Consider the following 27,777-nt stretch of genomic DNA (forward strand, 5'->3'; position numbering starts at 1 on the left):
CTGGGGTGGGCGGGCTGCTCACCACAGTTTCTCTCATCCAGGCCGTTGGGGCAGTCTTTGACCCCATCGCAGGCAGGCACGCAGAGTCCATTCACAGAGCAGAGGAACTCTCCCGGGCAGGCTGGACGGGAAGGGCGCCATTAGGACACGTGTCACCATGAAGACACGTGCAGACACACCACACCTGTGTGCTTACGTGTGTACCCACATATACACGCGCCTGTGTACACGGTCCACGTGACACACATGTCCAGGCACCGCACAAAGCACACACATGGGTATGTATGAGTGTGTATACCTTGTGAGCCCGTGACTGCCTTGCACACGTGGTCACAACCAAGCTGCACACATTTGTGCATATGTTCATGCCTACACACTTGTACACACACACACACACACGCACACACACTCCTCTCATCTGGCCTCTTGGTGCTTTCAGGGATGGTGAAAGGCTGCAGGGGCTTCGGGGGTGCCCGCCCCACCCCTCGGCCTGCCCACACTCACGATCCGACTGGTTGTACAAGCTGTAGTGCACCTGCACGCCGGGCCCGGTGAGGGAGATCTGGGAGGTGAAGTTGATGGTGATGCCGGCGGTGGCCACCACAGGGATCCTCTCGGCATAGGGCTGCAGGGTGCGCAGGCCACACAGCCTGGTGGGGGCCAGAGACAGACTCAGGGCCGCACGAGCTGGTCCAAGGGAAGGGACAGCCTGGGTCCCCGGGTACAGAGACGGCAAGGACAGGGCAGCCAGAGAGGAAGGGGAGCAGCATCCTGACCTCCACCCCCACCTCTTCCGTCCTGACTTCCCCCTTGGGTGACTGCTCACCCCCACAGTCATCTAGAAAGCAGCCTGGCTGTGTCACTCCTGCTCAAAAGCCTTCAATGGCTCCCCACTGCCTGCAGGATAAAATTTAACGTCAGGATTCTAGTCCCAGTCACCTAGGAGCTGTGAGATTCTAACAAGTCAGAGTTCTTCTCTGAGCCTCACTTTCCTCCCTTATAAAATAAGGGAAATTATCATCTCTGTTGGCCTGACATCTGACAAAAGGCTTCAACGTGACAGTAGAGGCAAAAGCCCTTGGTTGGTCTACTCTCCACAGACAGGAGGGGACAGTCCCCTGTGCTGTGTGTGGGGTGACAAGGTGGCCTCGCTCTCCATCCAGGCCTGTCCCTCCCACTGAGAAGCCTCCACAGCCCTGTGACTCTCCGGGCATGAGGGAGGCACCAGTCTTGCTCCCAGGACCAACAGTGCAGTGCAGCATCTTCTCAGTGCGTGGCCACACTCGGGTGGGACCACCCCCAACTCACATCACACCACTCACACACATCACACCACTCACACACATCCCTGCTGGACCCCCACTGATGATGCCCTTGTTCCCACAGAGCAGGTGGGAGACCTCCGCAGACAAGCGGAACCCCCCCACCACCACCAGAGAGCGGGTAGGAATCCTCCCTTCTCCAGGGTGGGGGGCATAGGGGGTTTATCCCCTACGGTATCTGGTCACACCTCGCCTCACAGAGCAACTGGGCGTGCTTTCAGGAGCAGGCACAGCCACGCCTCCAGAGCTGTGGGACCCTCCCGAGAGAGCAGCCTAGGGTCCCTGCCATCCCATGCAGGACACCCTCACAGAACAGATGGGTGGGCCCCGCAGCTCAAAGAAATGCCCCCCATAGAGAAGGCAGTATCCTCACAGAGCAAACGGAAATGATTTTAGAGACGAGGGAAACACACCCAGAACATGGGCAGAAAGATCTACATGAAGAGATGAAGATGCCCTCTGCAGAGACGGTAGGAGGAAGTCAAGAGAGCAGGTGGGAATGCCCCAAAGCATGATGGGAACATCCCACAGCAGCCCACAGAGCAGGTCCCCTAATTCTCAGGGGTCAGAGGCTTCCTCAGAACATCTAGAACATGGCAAGTATTTAACAGTTCAATTAATCAATTAGTGAGTCAATCAACAAACAACTGTGATAGAGCTTTGAGGTTGTTTTAACATCCCATGGTGTGGGGCTGGGGAGGGGCACAGGTGGACCTTCTCGTCTGGCCCCTCCCTCGTCACCAGCATCACAAGGCCTCACTGCACAGGGACTCACAGCAACTCCACCCTGTGAGGAGGAGCTGTTCTGGAACTTTCCAAATGAGGCTCAGAGCTGGGCCAGAATCCAGCCTCCTCAGGACCCAGGAGGCCCCACCCGGCCTGCCTGGTGGGAGACAGGCACCCTAACCCTCAATGCCGCATGAGCACCAGAGGCTGAGCCCTCACGCCCCCCGCGGCCCGCCTCAGATCTGGCCTAAGTTACAGCCTCCCATGCTGCCTGGCCCCAGTGACCACATTCTCACCCCTGTGCTAATAAACATTTCTCAAAGTGTGGTCCTGGAACCCCTGGGGGTCCAAAGGAAAAATAACTCTTACACTAATTCTCAGGTATCATTTGCCCTTTTTACTCCCCTTTTCCCACAAGGATAGAGTGGAATTTTCCATAGACTACGTGATGTGTGATATTATCGTATCACATCTGCATTACGCACCAAATGCAGAAGCAGGAATGGGAATTCAGTCGTGGTCTAGTTATTCAATTATTAAAGAAAGCAGCAAAAATGTAAAATAATTATTTTTTTTCCTTCCCGAATGCTTTTAGTTTGGGGAAATACAATTAATTTTTTAAATATATGTCCTTTATATTAAAATGTAATAGGTTTCTTGTTATTTTAAATGAACTGATAAATATTTTTAAATGTCCTCAGTTTTAATTTCTAATACTGTAAATACAGATTATAAATATGGTTCTTATACTAGGTATAAACCTCTTTGGGGTGTTCAATACTTTTAAAGAGTGTACAGGGGTTCTGAGATGGAAAATTTTGAGAACCACTGCTCTGCACCTAGACTCAGTGCAGGGGAACCAGAGGGATGGGGTACCACCAGGGGGTGCCCCTGAGCAAACCTTGGCTCTTTTCCTTTTAAAACTAAGGAACACGGGGGTGGGGGGGGGTTGCTGTTTGTTTTTAAAGTATATAAACAAATTTATCATGGATGATTATCCCCAGAGAATTGCCTGGGGGTGTGGACAGGGGACCTAGGGCAGGGGGAAATGAGGAGTCGGGAGCATCACTGAACTAACTGAAGCTTCAGGGGCCTGGGACGCTGTCCCTGCACAGTCACGAGGAGACTGCGGAGAGACAGGGAAGGAACCAGAGCTGGGTTGGAGGGGACGGGAACGTATATATTTGTAAGAATTTGAGGGCTGCATGGTCATCACCACCTTGACTAGATCTCTAAGTCCTGCCGACAGGACATTTTTCTACTGGCGTCCAAGAGAAAATTCTATAATAAGCCTGTGGCTCAGCCTGGTGCTCAAGAACCTGCCCAACCTGGGCAGCATTTAATTCTCACCCTGGTGACCTGGGGCAAAGGCAGGGGTGGCAGAATTCCTGCGGCAAAGCTCTTTCTTAACAGTGGCCATCACATCAGAGGCTGTAATCTGGCAACACAGGCCGAGTCACTCAACCTAAAGATGGTCTATCTGTTTAGTCTATGCAGTGTTAAAAGCTTTTTTCCAAATGTAGTTGCCAGCTAATTTCACATAATAATCTAGATTCTTGCTTCTGAAAAATGAGCCCCAGAAACACTGGCTGGAATTAATCAGAGGCCACCTGAATCAGGCAGGGCACATATGGCCCAGCTAACCAGGTCCCTCCCTGCCTCCCTGCCTCCCTCCCTCTCCCCCATGCAGCCGGCCTCGTGGAGCTACGCACAGCCTGGAACCTTTGCAGCTCTTGGTTTCTGGTTCCTGTTGCAGAGCCTTCTGGGAGAGGGTATGCATCCCTCTGGCTCTCTAATTCCTCCCCCTCCATCAAATGCTGCCCCTTCCCCTGCAAACCTTCTCCAAGGAGCACCAGAATTCTGAATGAAGATTGTGGACCCCACTTTTCATCTAAGCTATGAAGTGCTGGGACCTGCCTTGCTCTTTCATGTCTCTGTATTGGGGCAATTTTCCTTCTTGCTTCACTCAGACAATAGATAAGCAGTGACCTGGTCAACTTTTTGCATATCAGCAACTCTATACAGGGAGGAGGATGGTGGCTGGATGGGTGGATGAATAGAAGGAAGGAAGGGTGAGTTGGTGGATGGATTGATGGATGGATAGAAGGGTGGATGAGTGGTTTGGTGGATGAATTGATGGATGGATGGTTGATGGATGGGTGGAAGGAAGGAAGGAAGAGTGGGTTGGTGGATGGATGGATGGATGGATGGATGGGTGGAAGGGTGGGTTGGTGAACGGATTGATGGATGGATGGATGGATGGATTGGTGGGTGGATGGATGGATGGATGGATGGACACACACGTAAATTCCCTTCCCTAAGGATAAGCTAAATGGGAAAGAGGGTCAGAGAAGCCAAGCACTAACAAAGGGAGGACCGCAGTGTCTGACTTGGTAGCCAGAGCGCTGGTCCTGAAGCTGCAGAGCTGAGGCTGAGGCTGGACTTTGCCACATGAACAGCTATGTGACCCTGGGCATCTGGCTCAACCTCAGCAAGCTTCCATTTTCATTCTGGAGGATGGGGTGATAGCTCCCTTGTAGGATGCTTTAAGGCAGATGTGAGAAATGAGTTCTTTGAAAACCAGCTGCTGGCGTTGTCAGGCTGTGAGCTCATCAAAGGCAGCAGCTGGAGCTCTTCCTTCTCCATCGCCAGCACCTGGCAGTGCCCGGGGAGCCTCTGTAGCCGCCCAAGGGCTTAGGGGAGAAGAAGGGCCACCCCACAGCCAGGCCACGCCTGAGGGGTTCCAGCAGGCCTAAGGAGCCAGTGGCTCTGCCTGTCCCCACGAGAAGTGGAAATGGTTGGGCAGATCACAAGAAAAGTAACATCACAGGGGAGGAAGCTGGCAAGAGGCAGTTTCCCGGAAAGGGGGAAGCCTATGCCGCGCTGACGCCCAGCCAGAGCGGGTTCTGCGAAACCAAGCAGCTGGTGGCCAGATCTCACGAGGTCAGGTCCCTCCCCCACCTCCAGGCCACTCAAAGGGCATGAGGCCTGGGCCAGGGAGAAACTTGGGTAGAAAACAGGGAAGCTGGGGGGGAAGCAGAAGCGCTCAGAGGAATAAGGTGATGTGCCCAAGGATGCCCCGTCAAAGGAGGGAGCCCCAGCCAGCCTCTCTTCATCACTGCGCGGGCACCTGCGGGGTGAGACACCCTCTCCCCCAGCCCACCCTCTCTTGCTCCTTATCAATGACCATTCTGGGCCCAAGGACTGTGCCTCCCCCTCCCTGCAAACCCTATGCCTGGAAATCTACACCTTTCCCCGGACCTCTCATGTCTTTGCCACCCACACAAGCAGATTTTCCAACAGATGCTCATTCAAAGAATTTCCCAGCAACTACATAGGATGATCATTATCAAAAAAAGATCATAACTAGAGGAAACGGCTTGTCCGGTGCTTACGGTCTGGAGGTACACCTCTGCCTTCCCTTCCACAGTCAGACACGGACAGGAGCCTGGGGGCAGGGGGACATGAGTCTCCACCTGGGGACCCCAGACCCTTAACAAAGGTCTGAGAAGACTGATATGGGACTTCCCAGGTTGCTCTCAGAACTGGTGAGAGCCACGGAAGCTGTCAGTCCGCTCAGCAGGATGCCAGTGGGTTGGCTGGGATGCCTTGGCCAAGAGAGAGAACAGCTGACACGGCTGCTCAGAGGCTCCGGGGGAAGAATCCGCATGAGTGTGAGCACTTACGTGAGCACACAAACGTGCACGGACGCGCGCACACAGGCCCGCGCACCCCAACACACGCTCTGGATCAGACTGCCTTACTCAGCTCTGGCTTCTCTAGTTTCGAGCTGGGTGACTTTGTACAGATGCCTTAGCCTCTCTGTGCTTCAGTCCCTCATCGGTACATGAGGGCAGTACGGGGCCTGCTTCCTCGCCAGGTCGCTGAGGATGAAAAAACGGCACCTTAAGCCCCTGAGCTCCGTGCCTGCCTCGTGCAGTGTCCAGAGCCTGTTACGAATTGATGGTTGGTGCCCCGTGCAGCTGCGTTCTCCCCACCTGCAAGAGCCAGCGTCCTCCATCCGTGATCCCTTTTACTCTTCCCTGGGTGGGGGTCTGCTTCATGCCCACTTTTCAGATGAGTTACCTGAGGCTGAGAGGGGACAGTCCTTGCCCAGAAGGAAGGAGAGGAGCCAGGATTTGAACCCTGCTGTGTCTGGCTTTGAAGCTCTTTCCACCTCACCAGCCCATTTTGAAATGACGTTTCATCAAGAACTAATAAAGACAACTTACTGGAGGGGAGGGTGTAGCTCAGATTCGGCTCTGGGGTTGAGACAGTGGCAGGAAAATATGTTATCTTCATTCAGAGACTTGTGAATCATGGGCCACTCTAGGGTCACTCTGTGGGCTCCTGACACTGAGGGGCGAGCCCAGCCATCCTCAGGTGGGGCAGGCGCAGGGTCAGGGGGCCTGAGGGAGCTCCATGAAGGATCAAGGCAGCCATGCCCAGAAATGCCACCCACGTGCTGGGACCCGTGACAAGTTGCCTTCTGCTCTCCAACCTGCATGGGGCCAGAGTCACACCTCCTGATGTCACCCCCTAAACAGCACAGTCCTGAACTCACACCATCGGCATTTCTTCTTCTTCCTCTTAATCTCGGTCCCTGATAAATTGCAAAACCCCTGGAAAGGAGGGTGCCGAGTCAATGAGAGTCGTCAATCCCTGTCACCTTTTGTCTGGCTGATGCTTTTCAATAGGCTCACCCGATAAACAAAGCACCAGCATTGGTGAACACAGACACCAGCCCCAGAATCCAAGAATTCCAGGGTCCTAGGAACTCCCAACTTTAGTGTATTGGAATCTTGGAGACTCAAAATCTGTGAAACCAAGAAATCAAGAACCTTGTATATTAGAATCCCAGCCTCTGTTAGGCCCCCTAGGACTCCAGGGTTGGAAGGGAGACCAAAGGCCCAACCTGCTATTCGATGTGGAATCTTCTCTTCAACATCCTTGGACCCCAGGGGAGGGGACTTCTCCACTCTGCAAGATTACGTCCAGTTCCTGCCTCCCTCCCCAAGCCTCTGCCTCTCGCAACAATGGAGCCATGGGAAGGGGATATGCTGCCCAAGCGTGCCTCCCTCCCCTCTCCTGCGCCCCACCCCACCCAACTTAGCACCTGTCCCTGAACCATCCTCTCTCCCTCTATGAGATGCTCTGACACAGCATTTAGACACGGAGCCCCTCCCATTGTAAATATCCGCCCCCCCTTGAATGCCCTAGGTCTCTCCCTCTCTCCCCAGACCAGGGAAAGTGCGTCTGCACTGTATCCGTTCCCCACCTCCCTGCCCACCCTACTCCTTTGGCACTGTCAGGACCACCAGAGGTGCCCAGCTTGCCAGCCCCACTGGGCATTTCCCAGTCCTCATCCTACTCATCAAACTGTAGGCAGGCTGACCTGAGGATGGCTCCTCGGGTGACCTGGCCTTGCTGTGTCCTGCCCACCTCCCCAAGGGACTCAATTCTTCCTCAGAAACTTTGTCACCAGAGGGGCCAGGGGAAGGACAGAAAGCAGTGAGGGCACTCCTCAGGGAATGTGGATGATACAGGGTGGCCCAGGGAAGTGGTCAGTTTAGCAAAAGTGGCATTGACCTTGTCTGTGCAGCTTTCTGGCAGGGGAGCCACTTGACTTTGGCCAACAGCAGGGAGTGGGATAAGGGAAGAGGGGCCTCCAAGTGCACTTGGATGGGTTTAGGGAAAGGCGCTGTGGCACCGCTGAGACCTGTGGTTCTGCATCCTCTCATTTAAGGATTCAAGGTGCCAGACAGTGGGGTGACAGCATCCAAGGAGATGAAACCATTTCACTCTAAGATCAACATCCAAGGTGGCTGATGACAAATGTGTGTCTGAGGCTTTTGGGTGGCAGGAGGGGGAGACTGGGGCCCGGGTTGGGGGCTGGGACGGGGACGGGGTCAAGGGTGAGGCAGCAGAACTGAGCAGCCCCACCAGCGCTCTCTTCCTGTGCTGCTCCTCTGAGGACCCAGACTTGGGCTCCCAAGTAAGGCCACCAGTGGGGGAAGGAAGGGAGCCCCAGGGGGTGGGTACCTCCGGTTCTGGATGGTCCACTGGCCCTGGGTGCACGGAATGTCATACTTCTGCCTCCGCAGTGCATAGGCATCAAACCAGAGGGCCAAGCCATAGTCCAGGGAGGGCACCTGGGACAGAGGAGCTGGTCACCAGGTGGCCTGCGGGCTGTGGCTGGGCTGGTGGCCCCATCTCCCAGGACAACAAAAGGAGCAGGAGGCCTGCCAACACAGTTCCAGCTAGGGCCAAGGTTTGTTAGTCACTCAACAAACAGGCATCGCCATGGCCAGTGAAGCCATCCTCCCTCCAAAGGGATTGGCACCCAGGGCTCAATGCTGAAGCCTAAAGACGCTTCAGCAGAGACAGAACAGTGCTCCCCTCCCAGCCAGAGTCCCCGGAGTTCTCTAGGGTGCTCTGGGCAGAGGGTAGCTGCACTCACCGTGAGGTGCCAGGAGCAGTGGGTGCTGGGTGAGTAGTAGCTGGGGAAGTATGGTGTGCTGAGGACGCCCTGCGGCTCCAGCCGGCCCTCCAGGGTCAGGTTCACCTCACAGGCTGGGTCCAGACAAAAGAAGTTACACGAGGTCCCCCAGCCCTGCTCCCTTACACCTCTGCAGGTAAGGGGGCAGCTCAAACCCCACCACCCCTACTGCCACTAAACAGTAGAGCCTAATGGTTGCATGTGAATGTGTGACCTTGGGCCTCAGTTTCCTCATCTGTGAAATGGGAACAATAACAGTACATACGCCATAGGACAGTTGAGCAGATTAAACAGATGTGGCATGTAGTAAGCACTCAATAAATGTTCGCTACTGACATCAGCTGTGCAGCATGTGACCATTTACTGAATGTGTTCACTGCTGTGCCAGCCTCACAGTTACAGGTGCTGGGAGGGAGAGTCGTTCCCCTTTCCAAAGATGAGGCTCAGAGAAGAGGAGCGACTTGGCTGATGTCACACAGGGAGAGGGTGAGGGATGGGGAGCAGATGTGTCCCCAGCTGCCCCTCCCCTTTCCGTGGAGCCAGGGTCCTTAGAGGACCCCATTCCACTCTCCCTAGAGCTGTGTCAGAGACACCCATGAGAGCGGGCCAGCTCTGGCACCTCCTCAGTGCCAGGGGTCCCCGAGGGCAGCCAGCACCCCAGCAGGGTCACCTGTCAGCCCAACGGGGTGGACACCAAGAGAGGGAGGGGACAGTGGGTGGGAAGAGGCAGAGCGATGGCAGAGGCAGGGGGAGGCAGCAGCTTGTGCGAGGGGCTCCCTTCCACTGAGCCCAGGAAACTGCAAGTTTGGCTTGGCCTGCCCAATGGTGGCTGATCTAGGCCCAAGGACAGCCAGCAGGAGTGAAGGGGGGGGGCGTGCTCTTCCTGAGAAAGGGAGAGGGGGAGGGGGAGCAGGAAGAGAGCGGGGAGGGGGAGCAGGAAGAGAGCGGGGAGGGCTCAGAGGGGCAGCCGGGGGAGCCTTTCCTATGAAACGCTGTGAATCTCCCTCCCTACACCATCTCCAGGGACAACTTTGGTGTGAGAGGGTTGTCTGTGGGACCCCATCCTCCAGGCTCAGCCAGAGTGGGTGCAGAGGGAAGAGGGGCAGGGGAGGGGGCCAGGACATTGGAAGCAGAGCCAGGATAGGGAGAGAATGAGAGAGGGAGGGAGGATAGACAATAAACTCAGGGAAGAGGGCGGGAGAGAATGAGGGAGAGATGAAGGGCAGAAGGGAATAAGTTAGGGGAAATGAAGTGAGACCAGAGGGAGAGAGGGGGCCAGGGACATGGGGGGCTGGAGGGCAGAAGCACTTCCAGAACCTTCCCTCCCCCATCCCATCCCAACCAGAGCAAAGAAGGTAAAAGTAAGGCCGAAGTGCCCCCTGCTTCTGCCACTGTGCCCCTCCCCTCCCCTAGGGACCCCTGCCCCCTCACCCTGGAAGGCCACAGGCTGCACGGAGAGCACGAAGGGGTCATAGTAGCTGTACAGACCCTTCTTCCAGACCACCGCCATGACAGCGCCCGACGCCAGGACCTCCACCACGGGCTCCTGGCGACTGCAGCCGTAGACCCTGGTGGAACAGAGAAAGGTGGTGGGGGACAGGATCTGAGAAGGGCATCCAGGAGGGCAGCGGGCTCCTGGGAGGAGCAGAGTAGGAGGGACTGGGAGCATGTACATCCAGGTCTTCGACCAGCCTGCTGTGTGTCCTCAGGCATATTTCTGACCTCTCTGGTCCAGGATACTGACTGGAGGTCCTGTAAGGGTTAGGACAGCTCCTCAGGGGAGAGAGGTCAGGAGATTGCCCAGACTTCCAGGCTGACTCCAGTCCCACAACACCTGTCTACCCACCTCAGAATCCCCATGACCCCTGAGTGCCCAGCCTGTGCCCCGCAGGGAGACCACACTGGCACTTGTTGGGGCCATGCCCTCTAGCTGGCCACACCTGACTGCTGGCCTTGTTCTGGGCTGGAACAGAGATGAGACAGGTGTGCGTGCTGGTGACTCCTTGGGCACCCTAGAATTCTATCCAGAGCTTGGCATGTGGGAGGCGAAGAAGAAATAATGGTGTCTTAGAATTCCAGACTCTTAGCGATCTGGAATGTCAGCCCTGAAAAGGCTCTTCCAAGATTGTCAAGGTCAACTGCTTGGTTTCCACGTGGGGAAACTGAGGCTCATGAATGTGCTGGGTCCACAGCAGAGACAGACCTGCGCTGGGCACTTCCTGTGACAGCGCCTGGGGGCACCTCCCCCACCCCCTGTATTAGGGCCTCTCCCTGGTCTGCCCATCTCAGTGGGGTGCTCCTGGCTTCCCCCTCACCCTTTGCCAACCTCTGCCAAACTTCCACTTGTCTCCAATAGAATTCTCTGGAGTCCTTGCTTAATCTGTAAACCAAGTCCCAGGAAGATAACGACCCTGCCTTTCCCGAGAGGGTTTCACCAACATCTAGCGGTGAGGTACTGCCTGCGTGCTGTGTGCCGGCCCCGGCCCCGGACTTGACGGGTGGAAGCGGGCAGTGATGGGGGTACTGCGGGTCCCAAGGCAAGTGTGAGGGATCCAAGCACAGCCTCAAAAATGCCCGCCACCCACAGCAGCCCCAGTAGCCCTGCAGCTGGTGAGGGAGTCGAGGGAGCAGTCCCAGGACTTTCCCCAGGAGGAAGTAGGGTCCTGGGAATGGGCCTTCCCCTGGCCTCCGCCCGCCCAGGCACTGGTCCCCACTTCCTCGTCCTCAGGCCTTAACCACCCCCCCGCTTGTTTTCACTGTCAGTGGCCCCCACCCTCCTGCACTGTCTTCTCTGCCTCCTCTGATCCTCTCCTCCAGGAGGTGCAAGGTAAGGTATCAGGGTTGAGAGGGCCCTGAGGTTGCCTTTAATGGTCGCTTTTAATGTTGGGGATTCTTTTTTAAATAACTTAGCAGCTGAGACTTTGTTGTTACTAAAATGATGTGAATGTGAAAGTTGGTCAAGGCCTCATCAACTCCCCCCACAACACCGCCTCCTCTGTCTTCCCATCACCACTGAAGTCCCCCTTCACGGTCTGGGGCGGGGGGCCAAGCTTGTTTGACTCATCATTTTACACCTTCTCTGAGGGTCCAAGACAGAGTGAATGCCCTGGAGTAGGGACAGAGCTGACAGGGGTGCTCGGAGAAGACTCAGCCAAAGCCCTTAAGCATCCCCCACTCTCATCAGGCCTGGAAATCAGGTGATGTCTGGCTTCTCTGCGCTTCCCAGAGCCCTCCAGGAACCCAGCCCACACACACCCCAGATTGAGGTCACCACGTGGCAGGGCGAGGTAGGGGTGCGGATGAGTGTACAGTCTCAGGGCCCAGAGAGTTGGAGAGGCCCTAGGGGAGGGGCCCAGGGAGGACTCTGGCCCAGCTCACTCTCCAGGACTGCCCTTGAGCTGAACATGCCGGTCCCATCCCAACCCTGCAGGGAAGCTGGGCTGGCCCAAGCAAGACAGAAGTCAGAAGACCCTGTGCCCAAGGGTCTCCCTCATGCCTACAGAGCCTGGGAGGCCCACACCCCTTCCCCACCCTGTGGGGAGGTGAGGTGATCAGGCTCCTAGAGGCCAAGGCCATTTCCAGCCCCTTTATGGTCTCCGCACCACACGCCACCTGCCCACCTTAGGCATTCCACATCGTATACTAAAACCCTACTCCTCTGCTCAAGAACTTTCAGCTCTTCTTCACTTACCTAGTATCAAAGTTCAGATTGCTCTTGGCATTCAATGCCCTTTGTGACTCAGCCCCAACTAGACTCTATATATTGATAGTAATAATGGATAGCAGTTACTGGATGTTTAATGGACACATGTAATGTATAGTAATAATGGACAACATTATTACGCTGTGAGAATCTTGGCCACAGAGAGTCTAATTGAAACCTTCACAATAACCCTGCAAGGTTGATATGGCTGTGAGCCCATTTTACAGGTGAGGGAACTGAGGCTCAGAGAGGCAAAGTAACTTGCCTTTCAGGGCACACAGCTAGGAAGCAGCAGAGCAGGGCTGGAAGTCTGGGGCCGCCAGGCTTTGAAGCATTCTAACAAGATCATGTCACCTCCCAGAGCTGACCTTAGGGGTCATCTAGTACAATGGTTTTGTTACAGATGGGGAAACTGAGGCTGGGTGAGGAGAAGGAGACTTGCCCCCAGTACACAGCCATTTCCAGGCTCCTCTCCCTAGCTCCCTCTGGGCTAGACTCACTGTCTCCCAGATACAAATACCCAGGGCCCAGGGTCACGTAACCCCTTCCTTGTCTCAGAACACTGTCTCAGAAAATCCCTACTTTCCAACCTTCCCCCCTCCACCTTCCCAGGAACTCACGAGGTGATGAGCCTCCGCTCCAGGGGCCCGGCCACGTCATACATGGCCAGGCGGTCCCGGCAGTCAGCCAGCGTCCACTCGAGCCGGAGTTTGAGCATGAGATCCTTGGGGCCCTGCAGGTGCCAGAGGCAGCTGGAGGCCAGGTGATCGGGCCCCTTCAGCCTGAGGACCTGGCCCTGGCCCACGTAGCTGTAGCGGTAGCAGCCTGGAGGTGAGAGAGGGACAGGCCCCCTGCCCCCTGTTAGCTGGGAGGAGAGCCCCGGGGGGGTGCCAGCCCCATCAGCTCCTTGCCTGGGCAGGGGTCAGGAGGGGAGAGCAGTTGGACAGAGATCAGCTCAGATGCGATATGTCCTGTCTTTCTGTTTCCCTACTGCTTCCATCTCTGGGCTCCTCATCCAAACATTCGTTCATGGCTTCATTCATTCACCCTTTTAGCACTCACTGAGCTCTCCATCCTTGCCAGGTGAGTGCCAGAGAAAGGTCCAGTCACTGTCCGGGAGCTATAAGAATAGCAGGGACAGATACAAACACCACCGGGGACAAATAGCTCGGAAGTGAGGGCTCCCAGGGAAGTCCTGGGGTGGGGGAGGTCACAGTGTGAGCAAAGGGCTGCAGGCCAGGGGACTTAGAGGCAGGTGGGCGGGGTCCAGATCGTGCCCAAGAGAGAAGCCTTTTCTTCCTGCAGCCATGGGAGCCGTGGAAGGTTAGGCAGGGCTGGGACACGGTAGGGTTGAACCATAGGCTCCTCTAGCTGCTGGGAGCAGCAAAGCAACTCTGCGGAGGCCGAGAGACCAGAGGGGCAGCCGAGCAGTAAGGGAAGCAGGCTGAGAGTTTCGTTTCAGGTGGAGAGAAGACAGTGTGTTCCAGTGGGGCTGAGAGGCAGCCCAGGGAGAGGAAATGAGCTCGAGCTAGTGGTGATCAAACAACGAGAATAAACAGATTGCACTTAGCAAAGCATCTCAATACGTGCCAGGAGCTGAGCTAAGTACTGTGCACACACCATCTCATTTAATAGCTCCATGAAACCCACTCTATTATTGTCCCATTTTACAGACCTGGATCAGACAGACTAGATTCATCTAATCTCCACCTAAATCTTTCTCAGGCCTTGGTTTTCTCCTCTGTCAAGTGGGGGTAATGACAATCCTTACAGGGTGGTTGCAAAGCTTAGGGATGGTGTAGCTTTGAGTGTCAGCATAGCGCCTTGCACACAGCAGGTGCTCAATACAGGTACTGACTGTTCTTTAGGTGGGTGTTGAGGGGGAGGGAAAAGGTGGAGCTGGGGAGAAAGTCCTAGGACTTGTCACTCTTCAGTTGGCCCTGCTTGAGGCTCAGACATAGCCAGTCCCGGGGCTGTCCTCACTTCACGCCTCCTTCGCCATCACTCCCATTCACCCCCACACCCCTGCTGTGCCTCCTCTCTTACGTCTAGTCCATGAGCTTTGTACGCAGCACTAGACCCTGCACATCATTGCCACCTGTGCCATCCATCCATTCCACATAGTTATTGGGCACACACTATGTGTTTGATTTAGGCACTGGGGACCGGCAGTGAACAGTCTCTTCCATGGACCGTAAGTATGTCATTTAAACCTCACCATAAGCCCGTGACGCAGGGAGGATAGGTGCTCTGCCAGGAAGCAGTAGGGATGTGGGAGTGAGCCCCGGATGTGGGAGGCTGCCTGGTGTGTGGGGAGTCCACACTCTGCGTTTCAGTTCTGGCGCCACCTCTCACCAGCTGTGTGACTCTGGGCCAGTAGATCAGCCACTCTGAGTTCTGTCCAATGGGCACATTACTAAGTCCTGTCCCACCTACTTCTCTACATGGTTCCAAGGACCAGGAAGGGACTGGAGGTGAATGAACAGGCTCTGCCCTGATGCTGCTACCTCTTGCTCAACTCCCCCCTCCTGACGCCTGGTCATCCTGACTCCAGGGGGAAGCTGACCTCCCCAGGGAGAGACCTCTGACGTCTGCAAAGGGAAGAGACAGGGCACTGGGGGAGAGGTGCCTGGCTGTTCCTAGGTGTTTGTGTTCTTTAAATCTTCCTCCAAGCTGATGCTTTGCTTTTGCCATTTTAATAATTACTTTTTTGGTGAGGCTGATTAAGTGGAAAGCTTTGTGCTGGTCTCTGCTGATAATGAGGAACACCTTTGGGAAGCCTGGGAGAAAGTAATGAAATTGCCTTGTTCTCCTCGCCTGGCCTTTGCTCTCTCCCTCTGCCCAGGGTGACCTTTAGCCTCCTGGACCTAACAGATTCCTACCTACCCACAGTCCTGAGTCTATCACCCCCTCCTCCATGAAGTCTTCCAGGACCCCCCAAGTCAGAAGCAACTCCCTTCCTTCCTCTAGAGCCATGTCCCTTCCTCTGCTTTGGACTGTAGCCCCCAGGGTCCATCTCTGTCCCCAAGGCAGAACAATTCCCTTTCCATACTGCCTCCGGGACCTCTATTCCAACACTGGCATTTGGTGTTGTGAGATTCTGTTTATGTGTCTGTCTCCCTCATGGGGCTTGGAGCTCCTCCGAGGGCAGGGGTGAGGACACGGTCAGCTGGTGTCTCCAGAGCAGGCATGGGGCCTGGCATGGATAAAGTGCTCAAAAAGCCTATTTAAAGGATGTGAATTGTCATCCTTGCCCCATTAGACTCTGTGCTCCTGGAGGGTGGGGCTCCGAATGTGCACTGAATTAAAGAAGGATAATTACAAAGCAACTGCCAGAAACCTGGGGACATACAGACACCAGCACAGGCAAGGCCCTTTCCAGACTAAGGATCAGGACAACATGTGTACCAATGCAGTGGAAGGTGACCGACTGGTAGAGAGATCAGTCAGTTCTTGTGCTTTTCCTTGGATACAGGGAGGGAACATCCTACAGGTTCCCTCATCAGTGAGTTAAATAAATCTTTGACATGTGCTCATATCTTCGTATGAGAATCATGATTTCAACTGTACTTTGGCCCCATTCAAGTAAGTAAGCATTTGACCAGCCACATGGGAGGAGAGGAAGGCCAGAGAAGGTATAACCAGGATTTCAACTCTGCCTCCCTCACGAGAAGGGGGCCTCAGCCCTGAGTAGAAACTCTAGGTAGGTCGTCTAGGAAGAATCTGAGAATTTAGGAGCTCATGCTCAGAGCCACAGGTACAGTAGCACAGGTGGTGCACTGCACAACTCCAGGACTCTCCAGTCACACAGACTACAATGTGGACAGCGCTCCCTGGTGTTGTGGGGCATGTGGCCCTGCTGGTGCTTTGCTTCCCAGGGCTTAGCATGGAAACTGTGGAACCTTTTGGAGAAAAAACAAGGTGACTTGAACAATAGGGCACTGGGATGGTGTAGGAGGAGAGGGCAGTTGAGCCTGGCTGAGGGAGGAAGGGAAGGAAAAGGTGGGGGGAGTGTCCTTGAAGGTGACAGAAATACCCTCAAAAGACAAAGTTTTACAGCCAAAGGGACTGATGCACTTCAAAGCAGCAAGATTATTTTCTACCATCAGTGGAAACTTCAGTAGATGGTGGGCAAACAGAATTCTATGATAGAAAAGTAGAGTTCAGCTAAATTTGATACCCACTCTTGCACCCTACCCGGGCAACACACTCACACTTCGGTACAAGACACACACATATGTTCACACGTGCACAACATCTCCTCCCCTCCCCCCACAGGCCCCTACGCCTTACTCAGGACCCATCACAGGGTCCACTGTGGAGGCCCCTGGGAAACCCCAGCCTGGTGCTCCCTGCAACCACCATAAAAACCCTGTGGACCCCTGACACTCAACCAAGCTAAGAAAAACACCAACTCAAAAGGAAAGTGGAGAGGAAAAACAAAAGTCGCGTACCCAGCGTGGAATTCAGTGCAACTATGTCTTTCACGCTGGCTTCTGTTAAAGGGAAACGAAACAAATAGAGATAAAATAAATAAGTAAATAAAATGAAATACAAAATGAAAATAGAAATAGAAGAGACCATCAGAGCCAGCCTGTCTGAGATTTACCCTAACTGCCCACCTTCCCCCAGGTGTCCCACCCCGACTCAGTCCCGGCTCCTGGCCACTCAGGGGCCCACCCCCCGAGGGCATCCCAGCCCCAGCAGTGGCAGCCTTCCCGGGCCTCACCAGACCGTCCCACACTCCCCCTCCCCAGTACTGACCCAGGATCACCAGGCCCTCTGGGTCCACCTCATACTCGGCCCTGTAGGGAGCGGGGGCTGAGCTGTTGGCCGTGGATAGCAGCTCCTCCACCAGCAGTGCCCGCACCACCTCAGGGCTCAGCATTGGCTGGCGGTGCTCGGGGATTTGGAGGATGAACCAGAAGAAGCAGGTGAGAGGTCCCTCCCTGAGGTGGGCAGAAGAGAAAGGGGCCGGGGAAGAAGCCTGAAGTTGGGGCCCCGCCCCACCCCCTGCACCTGTTGGGAGCTGGGGGAGGACACCAGCTGCAGCTCAGGCTTACCGAGCGCTTACTACCTCCCAGGTATCACTCTCCACCTGCTTGTGGAAGCCTCTGAACAACCTCTGAGGTGGGTGCTCTCAACAGCCCCATTTTACAGACGGGGAAACTGAGGCTGAAGAGGTTGTAGGCCACAGACAGTAAGTGGCAGAACCAGACATGAATGGGACAGCCACCCTCACCCCCAAGACCTCACATGTCAGGACTTGATAAAGGCACTGCGGCCATTGTCTAGCATAATCCCTACCACACCAAGGTGCCCATTCTACAGATGGGGAAACCAAGCTCGGTGAAGGGAGGTCACACGCAGGAAGACTCTCTGTGCCTCAATTTCCCCATTTTAAAAAATGAAGGCATTGTACCAGAAGCCTACAGCATCCCCTCCCATTCTCTGAGTCTAAGGTTCTAGCAGGAGCTGGTTGAGGTAGGGGAGCTGGGGCGACTCACCCAAAGGAGTAGACGGAGCTGGAGTTGTAGTAAGTACCCAGGCGGGTGCTGGCAATGAGCTCCTTGAGCTGAAAGGAGGGGAAACAATCAGAGCCCCGCTGGTGACCCCCTGCAGAAACCCTCTCCTGCCTTGGGGTGCCCTTTGCCCCTCCCAGCATCCCTGCTTGACAGAGGAGACCAGGAAGTAGAGAGGCTTGCCAGTGGTCACATGGTGGACAATGGCCTCTCCAGGAAACAAGACATTCCAGCTTTTTTCCCCTCCACCTACACCAGCTCTGACCTTGACTGGACCACCAATGGCCTCTCCCCTCATTGAAAGTCACTCCTTGACTCTGAGAAGCCCCAGTGGGCCCATCAGTTCCCTCCTTACCCACAGCCACCAGCCACGGGAGCTCAGCTGGTTGGCTTTTGCACATGCTCGGTGACAGTGCTGATGGCAGAGTGGAATGGCAGGACTGTAGGTTCTTAAAGCACTTTGACCGGCATCGAGACCATGTCCGTGCTCTCTCCTCTCTCATTTCAACCCCACCACAAATCTACAGACAGGCACTGTTGTTTTCACCCCACTTCTGGTCCCCCAGAAGCAAGTCCTGAGTCAAGGATGTGAGACAAGTGGTTTATTGGGAGGTGGCTCTGAGGAACACCCAGTGGGCAGTGGGGAAGAGAGACAGGCAGGGAGGCAGATGACACGGCTGTGAAGGTGCCAGGCAGAGCTGTGGGCGGCTGAGGCACAGTCTGTCAGGGAGCTCTGGGAGACAATGGGGCATCCTCAGACTGCCCCCACCAAGGGCCGAGGGAGCTGGGGTATTTATCCACCCACTCCATCTCTTATGCCTGAGAATAACTAACTCCTCAGCATTTCCAGCCTGCCCTGCTGAGCAGGGTGTGGTCCTGCAGCCTGAGGGTGGAAGGTGCTGGCAGCAGGAGGGCATCCCCAGTGCAGTTAGCCACTGCCCGGGAGGAGAGGGGGTGTGGGTGAGCCCTGGCAGCGTCCCTGCATTGCCCTTTCCGAAGGTTATGCTCCCACTAAGTGGTGCAATCAGGGTTTAGTTCAAGTGCATTTGACCCCAAGGTCCACTAACTTTCCCCCCCCTCCACCTCTCACCATTGTGGCTAGAACTGGGCTCTGCTCCCAGTGAGTGCTCTGGATGGATGAACGACTGACTTGACACAATCAGACGCCTCCCCTCTCCCTTCTTGTCCCCACAATCCTTCCTACCATCTTCTGAGCTTTGGCGGTTTCACTGCGGAAGGCACTGGACTCCCGGTGGGCAAGGTCCTGGGAGAAGTGGCGATTGAGCACGCGGAGGCTGCCTGAGTACACCTGGCTGACCGTCACCTCCGCCTTGTACCCTGTCCAGGAAGAAGCCAGCAAGGTTAACCAAGGGAGCAGATGGGAAAGGCTTCTGTGTCCCTCACATCTTCTCCTAGCTCCCTGAATCCTCAGCTCAGCCTCCAGCATCTTGGGCCTCCACGGCACCACCACCATCATCACCGTCATCTTTGTCATTGTCATTCATGGTTTATAGTAGTGACACCATGCCAAGGAGGAGAGAGGCCCACAGATGAACAGCATCCTAGAAGTTCCCAGTAAGAAACTGACATAATGATCAGTTTAGGACATGAAAGCCAAGAAACCCACCTGGGCCCAGGAGGTCAAGTTCCTGGTTTAGCACCTCTGTGTTGTCCACCAGGTTGTCCAGTTTGCACCTACTATGTGGGGTACACTAGTAAACCAAGAAAGACATGTCTTCCCACATGGAGCTGACAGTTGTGGGTAAGACAGAATCATGGACATGAACACGCGGGACTCATCTGCCATAAGTGTCTTGAAGCAGAAGCACAAGGTCCTGTTGAGGGGACCGACAAAGAAACCCAGCCTGGGCCAGGGTGACCCTCCATCTGAGATAGGAGGACTGGAGAATAAACTGGGAAGAGAGGAGACAGGGAAGTACCTTCAGAGCAGATGGAACAGCATGTGCAAAGGCCCTTACCCAGGGGGATCATATGAAGGACCAGGGTCAAAAGCCTGTTTGGCTGGAGCAATCAGATGGGGGGAGGGGCAACAAGAGGCTGTGACATCAGCAGGGCAGGATTCTGGTTTTTCCCTGATGAACAAGGGAAACCATGAAAGGTTTAAAAAATCAAGGGTGATGTCATCAGATTTCTGCTTTGTGAAGATCTATGAGCTGATTTGAAGAGATTAGATTCATAGCCCAGGGTTTCTATGCTTATTCAGTAGTTCATTCATTCAACAAATATTTATTGAGAACCTATGATGTGTAGGGACTGGCCTAGAACACTTGGGAATATACCAGTGTAACAATGAATAAAATAATAAAGAAAAAACAAACTTATCCTCAGGAGCTTTTAGTCTAGCAAGAAAGACAATAAACAGACTTAATACATAACATGTTAGAGACATAAGTGCTGTGGAAATCAGGGGCCAGCATGGGCTACAACAGGTAGGTCAGGGAAGAAGCGATGCTGTCAGCCATGTGGATGTTAATCTATGGAAAGAGCCTTCCAGGCAGCAGGACCAGCAAGTGCAAAGGCCCTGAGGCAGGAGCTTGTCTGGTGTGTTTGAGGAACAGCAAAGAGTGAGCAAAGGGAGAGCAGGAGGAGATGTGATGGAAGGGAGGGAGGTCATGTAGGGCCTTGATGTTTACTCTGAGTGAGCTGGGAGCCATGGGAGAGTTTAAGCAGGGAAGTTAGATGACTTGACTCGCTTTGTAAAACAATCCGTCTGCCCTTGTGTTGAAACAGGCTCTGAGGAGTCAAGAGCAGAAGCAGGGAGCTCTATAGGCGGCTCCTGCAGCGGTCCCAGTGAGAGTGGTCCAGGTGAGAGGCGATGGAGCCCGGACCAGGCTGCGCAGTGGAGAGGGAGAGACATGATTAGGGTCAGAGTATATTTTAGTTAGAGATGACAGGGTTTGCTGGCTGGCAAATTAGGACTGGGGTGTCAAAGAAAGAGAGGAGGAAGGGGAGCAACGGGAAGGATGAAACGGCCACCGCTGGGGGTGTGGGGGTTGGGTGCAGGTTTGGAAGAAATGACGGAGAGTCACAGTTTAGAACGACTGGAGTCTGAGATGCCCTTAGACATCCTGGAGGAGGGGCAGGCCCGGCGATCCAGTGGAGCTCAAGGGAGAGGCCAGGCTGGAAACGCAAATCTGGGAATCATCGGTGTGTAAGGGAGGGGGCGGAGGCAAAGCTGGAGGAGAGCCTCTCCACCGGCGAAGGACACGGAGGAGAAGACAGCATGAGCTGAGGGAAAAGACAGTGTGGGCGCCCCAGAAGCCAAGTGAGGAAAGTGTTTCAAGGAGGATGGGGTGAGGCGCCTGGTCAAGTTTTGCTGATGGGTCAAATGCAATGAGGACTGGCCATTGGATTCGGCAGTGTGACAACTGGTGACCTTGACAAGTGGCTCCTGGAACTGTGAGGGGATGGGGGGCAGGGAGTCAGACCGGAAGGGGTACCAGAGAGACTGGAGAGGCAGAACTGGAGGCAGCAGCACTTTGAAACAGCAGGGGTTTGCTGCAAAGGGGAGCAGAGAAGGGCTGTGTGGTGGGGCACCAGAGGGATCTGGTGCGGGAGCAATGAGACGGCGCAGTACACTGACGGATGATGCCACAGGAGGAGAGAGGGGCCGCGGCTGCAGCTTGGCCACCGTGTGGGCAAAGAGGATCTGGGCCAGGAGGACGGCTGGCTTTAGACGGGGCAGGGCTGGTTCACCTGTGGGGACCAGCAGAGGGCAGAGCACGTGGGTGAGGCTGGGAGGACATCTGTGGGGCTTCTCTTCTGAGTCATTCCATTTTCTCATTGAAGAAGGAGGCAGAGTGGGTAGTGGGTATAGGAGGTCTGAGAAGAAAGCCTAAAACAGTGGCCCAGGAGAGCAGGACAGGGAAAGGACCAGGGAGCTACAGCTGGCAGCATTCAGGTCCCCACTCTAGGGATCTGAGTAGACCAGCCCAGAGCCCACCGGCCTCCGGAAGCCAGCCTCCACCCTCTCCTCTCCTGGGCTGCTTTCTGGGTCAGGCTATCACTTAACCAGCCATTCACCCCTCACTTCAGGCCTATTCCTGCTCCAGTGTAACAGGCCTCTTGTCCATCTCCCTTCCAGACCGGGCAGGGTGAATCTGTAATCCATCCCCTCACCCAGTGCCCGGTACCCAGAGCACAGCCTGGTCCAGGGTGGGAAGAATCGTTCAAACATCTCCTGAGGTGCCTCTTCTACCCTCATCCCTCTGGGGAAGGGGTCGGCTTCCCCCAGCTGAGGCTTTGGAGCACTCACCCCCTGGGTCCTCAGCCCTACAGAGCACACCCCCGCCAGGGGGCTGATTCACTCCTGGAGCATCAGGAGAAATTAGACTCTGGGAAGAAAGACAATTGGCAGACGGGTTCTTGGCCCTTCCTTCAGTCTGACGCTCTGTGGTTTCCCCTGAAGACCAATTATCCCACAGTTTAAGGAGGCCTCGGCAGCCCTGTGCTATTTGGGGCGCTGGCTTCCTGCCGGTGGTGAAATGCACATAGCTCCCACTCCTTGCCCTCGATGCTCAGTGCTCGGCTCTGAGCAGAATCACGATCCACCCTGCGTCACGGCAGGTGGGTCTGCATCAGACCCAGGCTTCCCACCTCTGGAGCTGCGCCTGCACTGCTCTCCCCAGTGGCTGCCCCAAAATGGGTCCCCATTCCTTTCAATGAACCTGAAATTCTACCAGGAGATTCTGTCAGTACGAGAATGATAGAACGTTTGCAGAGTGTTTAATGGGCAGTCTCTGATCACTGGGCAAGGTATGTTGTCCCTGCGAGGGTTCCACTGGGACCCCCTCAGCTTGCTCTGTCCTAGCAAGTACCAGGCTTTATAGTGAGTGGCAGAAAGCTGGCACATAGGAGATGCTTGGTACTGAATGAATGAATGAATGAGTGGAAGGATGAACAAATGGACCCAGAATATGGGCCAGTTGCTCCTGGGGCCCCAGGGGATGGACTGAGCTGCTCTGGACACCCCAGGCACTCCCATTTCACTCTGGGTTGAATTTCACGTGTGCCCGTGCTGGGTTATAAAGTTATCTCTGTGCGTGGACACCTCCTTGGATACCTGAGTCCTGTGCCATCCCCTCCACTTCATCTCCGCACATGGTGGGCCCTGGAGATCCAGAGGTGAGAGAGCTGTGGTCCCCACCCTAGAAGAGCTCCCAGGTTGGGCTCAAGTGTGCAGAAGCACTAACTGGTGCCAAGTATCACTAGCACCATTGGGCCTCCCCCTAGCTGAGCCAGGTGGCTCTGAGCCCCAGGGGCAACCCAGGAGGGCTGCGGGCAAGGGGAGGCAATGAACTGACTTCCTTTTGACAGTTCACAAGAACTGGGTGCTGGGCGAACACACTTTCCTCAGCTGTTGGGAACTGGAAGCACTTGACCTAAGCAAGGAATTTGCACTTGGCCTGAGCCCCAGGACCTAGAATGTAGGTGCAGCAGCGTTCCCCTCTCACAGGACAGCAAGGGAGACTCGGAGAGACGTGCTTGTCCGAGGTCACACAGTGAGTTTCTAGGCATTGCTGAGCCTGGAATCCTGGTCTGTCCTGCTGTGCCCCCTCAACCACCCCAAGTCCTCCCCAAGTGCCTCTCCCAAGGGCCCACGCAGTTACCTAGGAAATACCAGAGCAGGACGCCCACAGACGCCAGCATGACCAGGGCCAGCCACAGGGGAGCCAGGCGGAGGTAGTCACGGACTTTTCTCTTGGAGTCTTCAGGGGCCTTGAACATCCCCTCTGGCTCTGCCTCCTCGCCATCACCTCCATCGCCCTGCCCACCAGCTGCCTGGGGGGCCTCAGCCATGGGCATCCTGGCAAGGAAATAGACCAGTGTTGGAAACAGCCTGGCATTTGCAAGGGAGTTGTTACTGAATGCCAGCCTTGCACAGAAGCAAGACAGCACCTCTGCCTTTTGGAGGAGGAGGATAATGAAGCCAAGTGGTAGTGACTGAAAGCGGGCACTGAGCCAATACACAGAGGAGGAAAGTGCATCTCAAAGCAGCCAGCCCCAGACGGCCAGCAACAGAGCGGGACCTGGTCGGGCTCCGTGACCCCCACCTTTGCATCTGCAGTCAGAGGACGGATAAAGGTTTCATAGCCTGAAACCCACTCCCCAAAGGCTGCACCCACAGATGGAGCTGGGGTACATACATGGAGCACAAATTTCTGTAAAGCAGCTCCTTCTGCCCTCAGCTTTCTTTCCATTTGGGGGATGTTTTTCCATCCTCTTAGTTCTCAATAGCAGAGCTTCCCACAATATCGATGCAGTCAATTCACTTAGCCCTCCCCCAGAAGCCCTGAGCCAGCTCGGTGCTGAGCTAGGGACTGCCCTCCAAGGAGTGCCATCCCTCTGGTCTCCGCACTGCCCAAAAGGGGAAGAGGAAGGAGATAAAAACTAATATACATTTAGTGTTTGCCCAAGACACTTCGCAGATATCACCCCATTTAATCCTCTGGTCACCGTGGGATGTGGGGACTATTGTCCCCATGCGTTCTTCTTCCTCAGGCCCACTTTGTTTGGACATTTTCTGTGTATTATCTTGCTTAACCTCCAAACAGCTTTCGAGGTTCTACAGCCATTGGACAGATGAGGAAACTGAGATCCAGAATGTTATAGCAACAACTCAGTCCAGGGGTTTTCTAGCCTCATTTTCCCAATGTGATTTGAATATCTGGCATTGACAATCAGACCCATTTTGCAGATGAGAAAACTGAAGCCCAGGGAAGCTAAGCCCCTGGCCCAAGATCACACAGCAGGTGAGTGGGAGTTGAGCCCAGGTGTCCGACTCCCTCCCCTTTCTGCTACTCAGGGCTGCTTCCTGTAGATGAGCTGTTAATTAACAAATCCTAAAGAAATAGTCCTGAATGCCACCCCCATCAGAGCTCTGGGCCTGCAGCTCTGTCTTTACACCCTCAGGCAAACTTTTGAGTGCTGTTTGGCTTCTCAGGCAGGGTTTCCCACAGTACAGAGAAGGCCCTTCCCCTGCCTACCCATCGGCACAGCAAAGATTCCAGACCCTGGGAAGTTAGTCTTCCCTTGCCACATCCAAAAGGGCCACTGTGACTTTAAAATACATCCCCAGGTGTGTGTGTGTGGAGGGAGGAGATGGGAGTCCTTTGGATTGTATCTTGGGATTTCTGAAAGTGGGGCTCCTTTGTGATGCTCAGATAGTCCCAGTCAAGGGGCTCTGGCATCCAGGGATCTCCTGAGTGGCCCATGGAGACAAGGGAGGAGGGACTGCTGGTAATTCCCAGCTGGGACCAGGACTCCCCTCCACCCCAGCCAGAGGCCATCTGGATATGTGGGGCGGGCCTTGCTGGCTTTCATGAGGCCAGGGCCACAGGTGGTAAAGATGGGACAGCCCCGCCCACTGCCCTGAGTGTCCAGGGCATCCTTGCTGAAACTGGCTGTCCCCTGCAAGCTGAATGGGGTGCTTAGAGCCAGGAGAGCCCAGTGATGGGCCTGCTCCTGCCCTCTCTCAGCCTCAGGTCCACTCCCCCTGCCAGAGAGCCACACCCCTATTTTACTCTGATTCTAGATCACCAGGGAGCTACTGGGAACTCAGTGGGGCACAGAGGTGACAACACCTGACATTTATTTAAATTGTTTCCAGTGCTTTATACGTGCTGTCTCATGTAAGCCCTTCATGGACCCTGTCAGGGTAGGTTCTCTAATTAGCCCCATTTTACAGATAAGAAAGTTGAGGCACAGAGAGGTTGAGTAGCTTGGCCAAGGTCATGCAGTTGTTTAGCAGCAAAGACAAGCTGCAAACCCAAGTGGTTTGTCTCCAGAATAACACCCCGACCACTGTGCTCTACTGCCTCGCACATCATCAGGGTACGAAGGGAAACTGAGGCTCAGAGAAGGTCATAGGAGTATTAGAGGAGGCGCCAAGAAGAGCAGTCCGGGATAAGATGCTCAGTAGGCCTCCCTTTCCTCTCCCCACCCAGGCCTTCACTGCCTCCCTTATTAATGGATTTTGCCTCCCTCATTAATGTCCCTCACGTCCATCTGGGAGAACTTTGTGCATCAGGCAGGAACTTGTTTTCAGAAAACTCATGTATAAAACTCAAAATCAGACACAGCCCAAATGGTGGGGCAGTTCACCTGGGCTCCCAATCACCTGCCACCGGGACTCACGGGGCAGCCTCCTAACTCTCCTCCTGTCTCCCATTTCTTCCTCCAGCACGTCCTCCACGTTGTCATCAGGGAGCTCTCCCTGCCCACCTCCAACCTTTCACATGCTCCGAATCCTCTCAGGGCTCCCAGCTACCTCTAAACCCACTGCCGTGGCATCCAAGACCCTCCATGGCCAGGCTGCTGCCCTGGCCCCCGTAGCCCTAACTTCCATCATGCACATCACCCCACAAGCCCACAAGATGCACCTTTGTACAGCCACACCCTCTGCCTGGAGGTTGGTGGGGACCCTTACAGGCTGGCTCCAAGGCTACCTGCTCAGCAATGGGGCCCTGGATAGCAAGTCACCTCCTCCCCTAGGCAGCCCTTGGTCAGATCTACATGCCTGGCTTTTGGCTTCTGGCTTCGTTTCTTTCCCCCACGAGAAAAGTGACCTGTGTCTCATTCACCTCTGGATGCCCATAGAATCTAGCATACAGCCTGCCCACTGAATGAGGCAGAGAGAGAGAAAATGACTTACTCAAGGTCACTCAGCCAGGGGCAGGCAGAGCAGAAAGGGATAGAGCTGGGGTTCTGATCTTGGAGCCTCCAGCGAGGCCATTCTGGCCTAGAGTCAGTCCTGACTACAAGCTGCTTCAGCTGTGTCTCTGAGTGTGGGAGGGATGGGTGAAAGTCCCTTCTACATGCAAATACCCACATAAACTCACACAGAGATGTACACAGATGGGAACACACTGAGCTGCACACACACCTATCTGAGACACAGAAACTCAGATGCACACTCGTACTTTACAGACACTTGCGAACACACACACACAGCCAGCCGCGTTCGACCCTGAGCCTGTCCCTGTTTAGTACACTGGGGGGCTCTGGGCCTGTCTCCCACACCAGAAAGCCCAGGCCGGGTACCTGAATGTGGAGGGGGCAACTCGGCCAGACCTGCAGAATGAGAGTGGGGTGCCCAGCCTGACAAATCAGGCCTCTCCCTGCCCCGTCCCTCCCCCAGAGTCCACCAGCCCCAGCTGAACCCCGGGCCTCCCAGCACCCAGAACCTGCAGCCCCTCCACTGCCCTGTGCCTGTCCTTACACCTGGCCTCTGATCCCAGCTCTGGGGACCTCTCGCCTTCTGCTCACCTGGTCACTCTCTGGCCACCGAGGCCCAGCACTCCCCAGGCTCATGCCCCAGGGAGCCAGGCCCGGCTTTCGGAGTCGACACTGTCACCAGGTCATTCATAGTCCCCAATCCCCTGTCCTGGAGGTCCCCGCTTACCTTTGGGAGTGGCAGGTGGGTGCCGGGCCTGCACGCAGGCCTCAGAGCCTCTGTTTGTCCCGGCCAAGGTCTCTCCCCACCCCCACTCAGCCAGGTCGGGCTGGATCAATGGCCCACAGCCATGGCCAGGATGTCTGGCCCTTGTCCCCTGTGGCCTGTGGCCCCAGGCTCCATGGGCCTCCTGATGGTTTCAGGGCAGCTCTGTGCTTGAGCGCAGGTAAACAGGCCAGAGGCAGGAGCCAGGCAGTGCCTACCCCTCCCCGCCCCGTGGGCACCCTGGAGGCTGGAAGTCAGGTGCGGGAGATCTGAGCTCTCCCTGGAGGCCCGTTGCCTGGTGACATTCCTGCCTGGTTACAGCCCCTGGTCCCCTAGAGCATGAGGTGGGGGTGCCCGAGGATTGGGGGTTGTGCAGGGGCCCGGGTAGCGTGAGCAGGGTCTCACGTGGGCCTCCTTACCTAGACAGGAGAGGCCAGAGGAGCTAGTGGCCCAAGACAGAAAAGGAGGCTGGGCCCACGTGCTCTGGGGGCAGGAGGGGAGAAAGTGGAGTGGGGGTGGGGTTGAATGCTATTTTCTGCTTATCT

General features: G+C 55.3%; 1 protein-coding gene across 2 annotated transcripts in view; it reads right to left on the reverse strand.

The window, feature by feature from the left end:
• TMPRSS6 (transmembrane serine protease 6) overlaps positions 1-27,419 on the reverse strand; it is a 35,236-nt gene extending 7,817 nt beyond the window's left edge. The window contains exons 1-12 of one of the 2 annotated variants that reach the window (XM_014550808.2): positions 27,197-27,419; positions 23,403-23,599; positions 18,977-19,110; positions 17,758-17,825; positions 17,015-17,199; positions 16,705-16,746; positions 12,871-13,075; positions 9,979-10,115; positions 8,509-8,621; positions 8,091-8,200; positions 505-650; positions 23-121 (exon numbers count right to left, since the gene is read on the reverse strand). In XM_014550808.2, coding sequence (XP_014406294.1) covers positions 23-121; positions 505-650; positions 8,091-8,200; positions 8,509-8,621; positions 9,979-10,115; positions 12,871-13,075; positions 16,705-16,746; positions 17,015-17,199; positions 17,758-17,825; positions 18,977-19,110; positions 23,403-23,598 — 1,435 coding nt within the window. In that variant the 5' untranslated portion in view covers position 23,599; positions 27,197-27,419. Of the gene's footprint in view, positions 1-22; positions 122-504; positions 651-8,090; positions 8,201-8,508; positions 8,622-9,978; positions 10,116-12,870; positions 13,076-16,704; positions 16,747-17,014; positions 17,200-17,757; positions 17,826-18,976; positions 19,111-23,402; positions 23,600-26,446; positions 26,541-27,196 lie in introns of those variants that run through there. The other variant, XM_032492160.1, reaches the window with a different exon arrangement.
• Between the last annotated feature and the right edge of the window lie 358 nt (positions 27,420-27,777).

This window comes from Camelus ferus, chromosome 12 (genome assembly GCF_009834535.1).
Source record: "Camelus ferus isolate YT-003-E chromosome 12, BCGSAC_Cfer_1.0, whole genome shotgun sequence".
NCBI lineage: Eukaryota > Metazoa > Chordata > Mammalia > Artiodactyla > Camelidae > Camelus > Camelus ferus.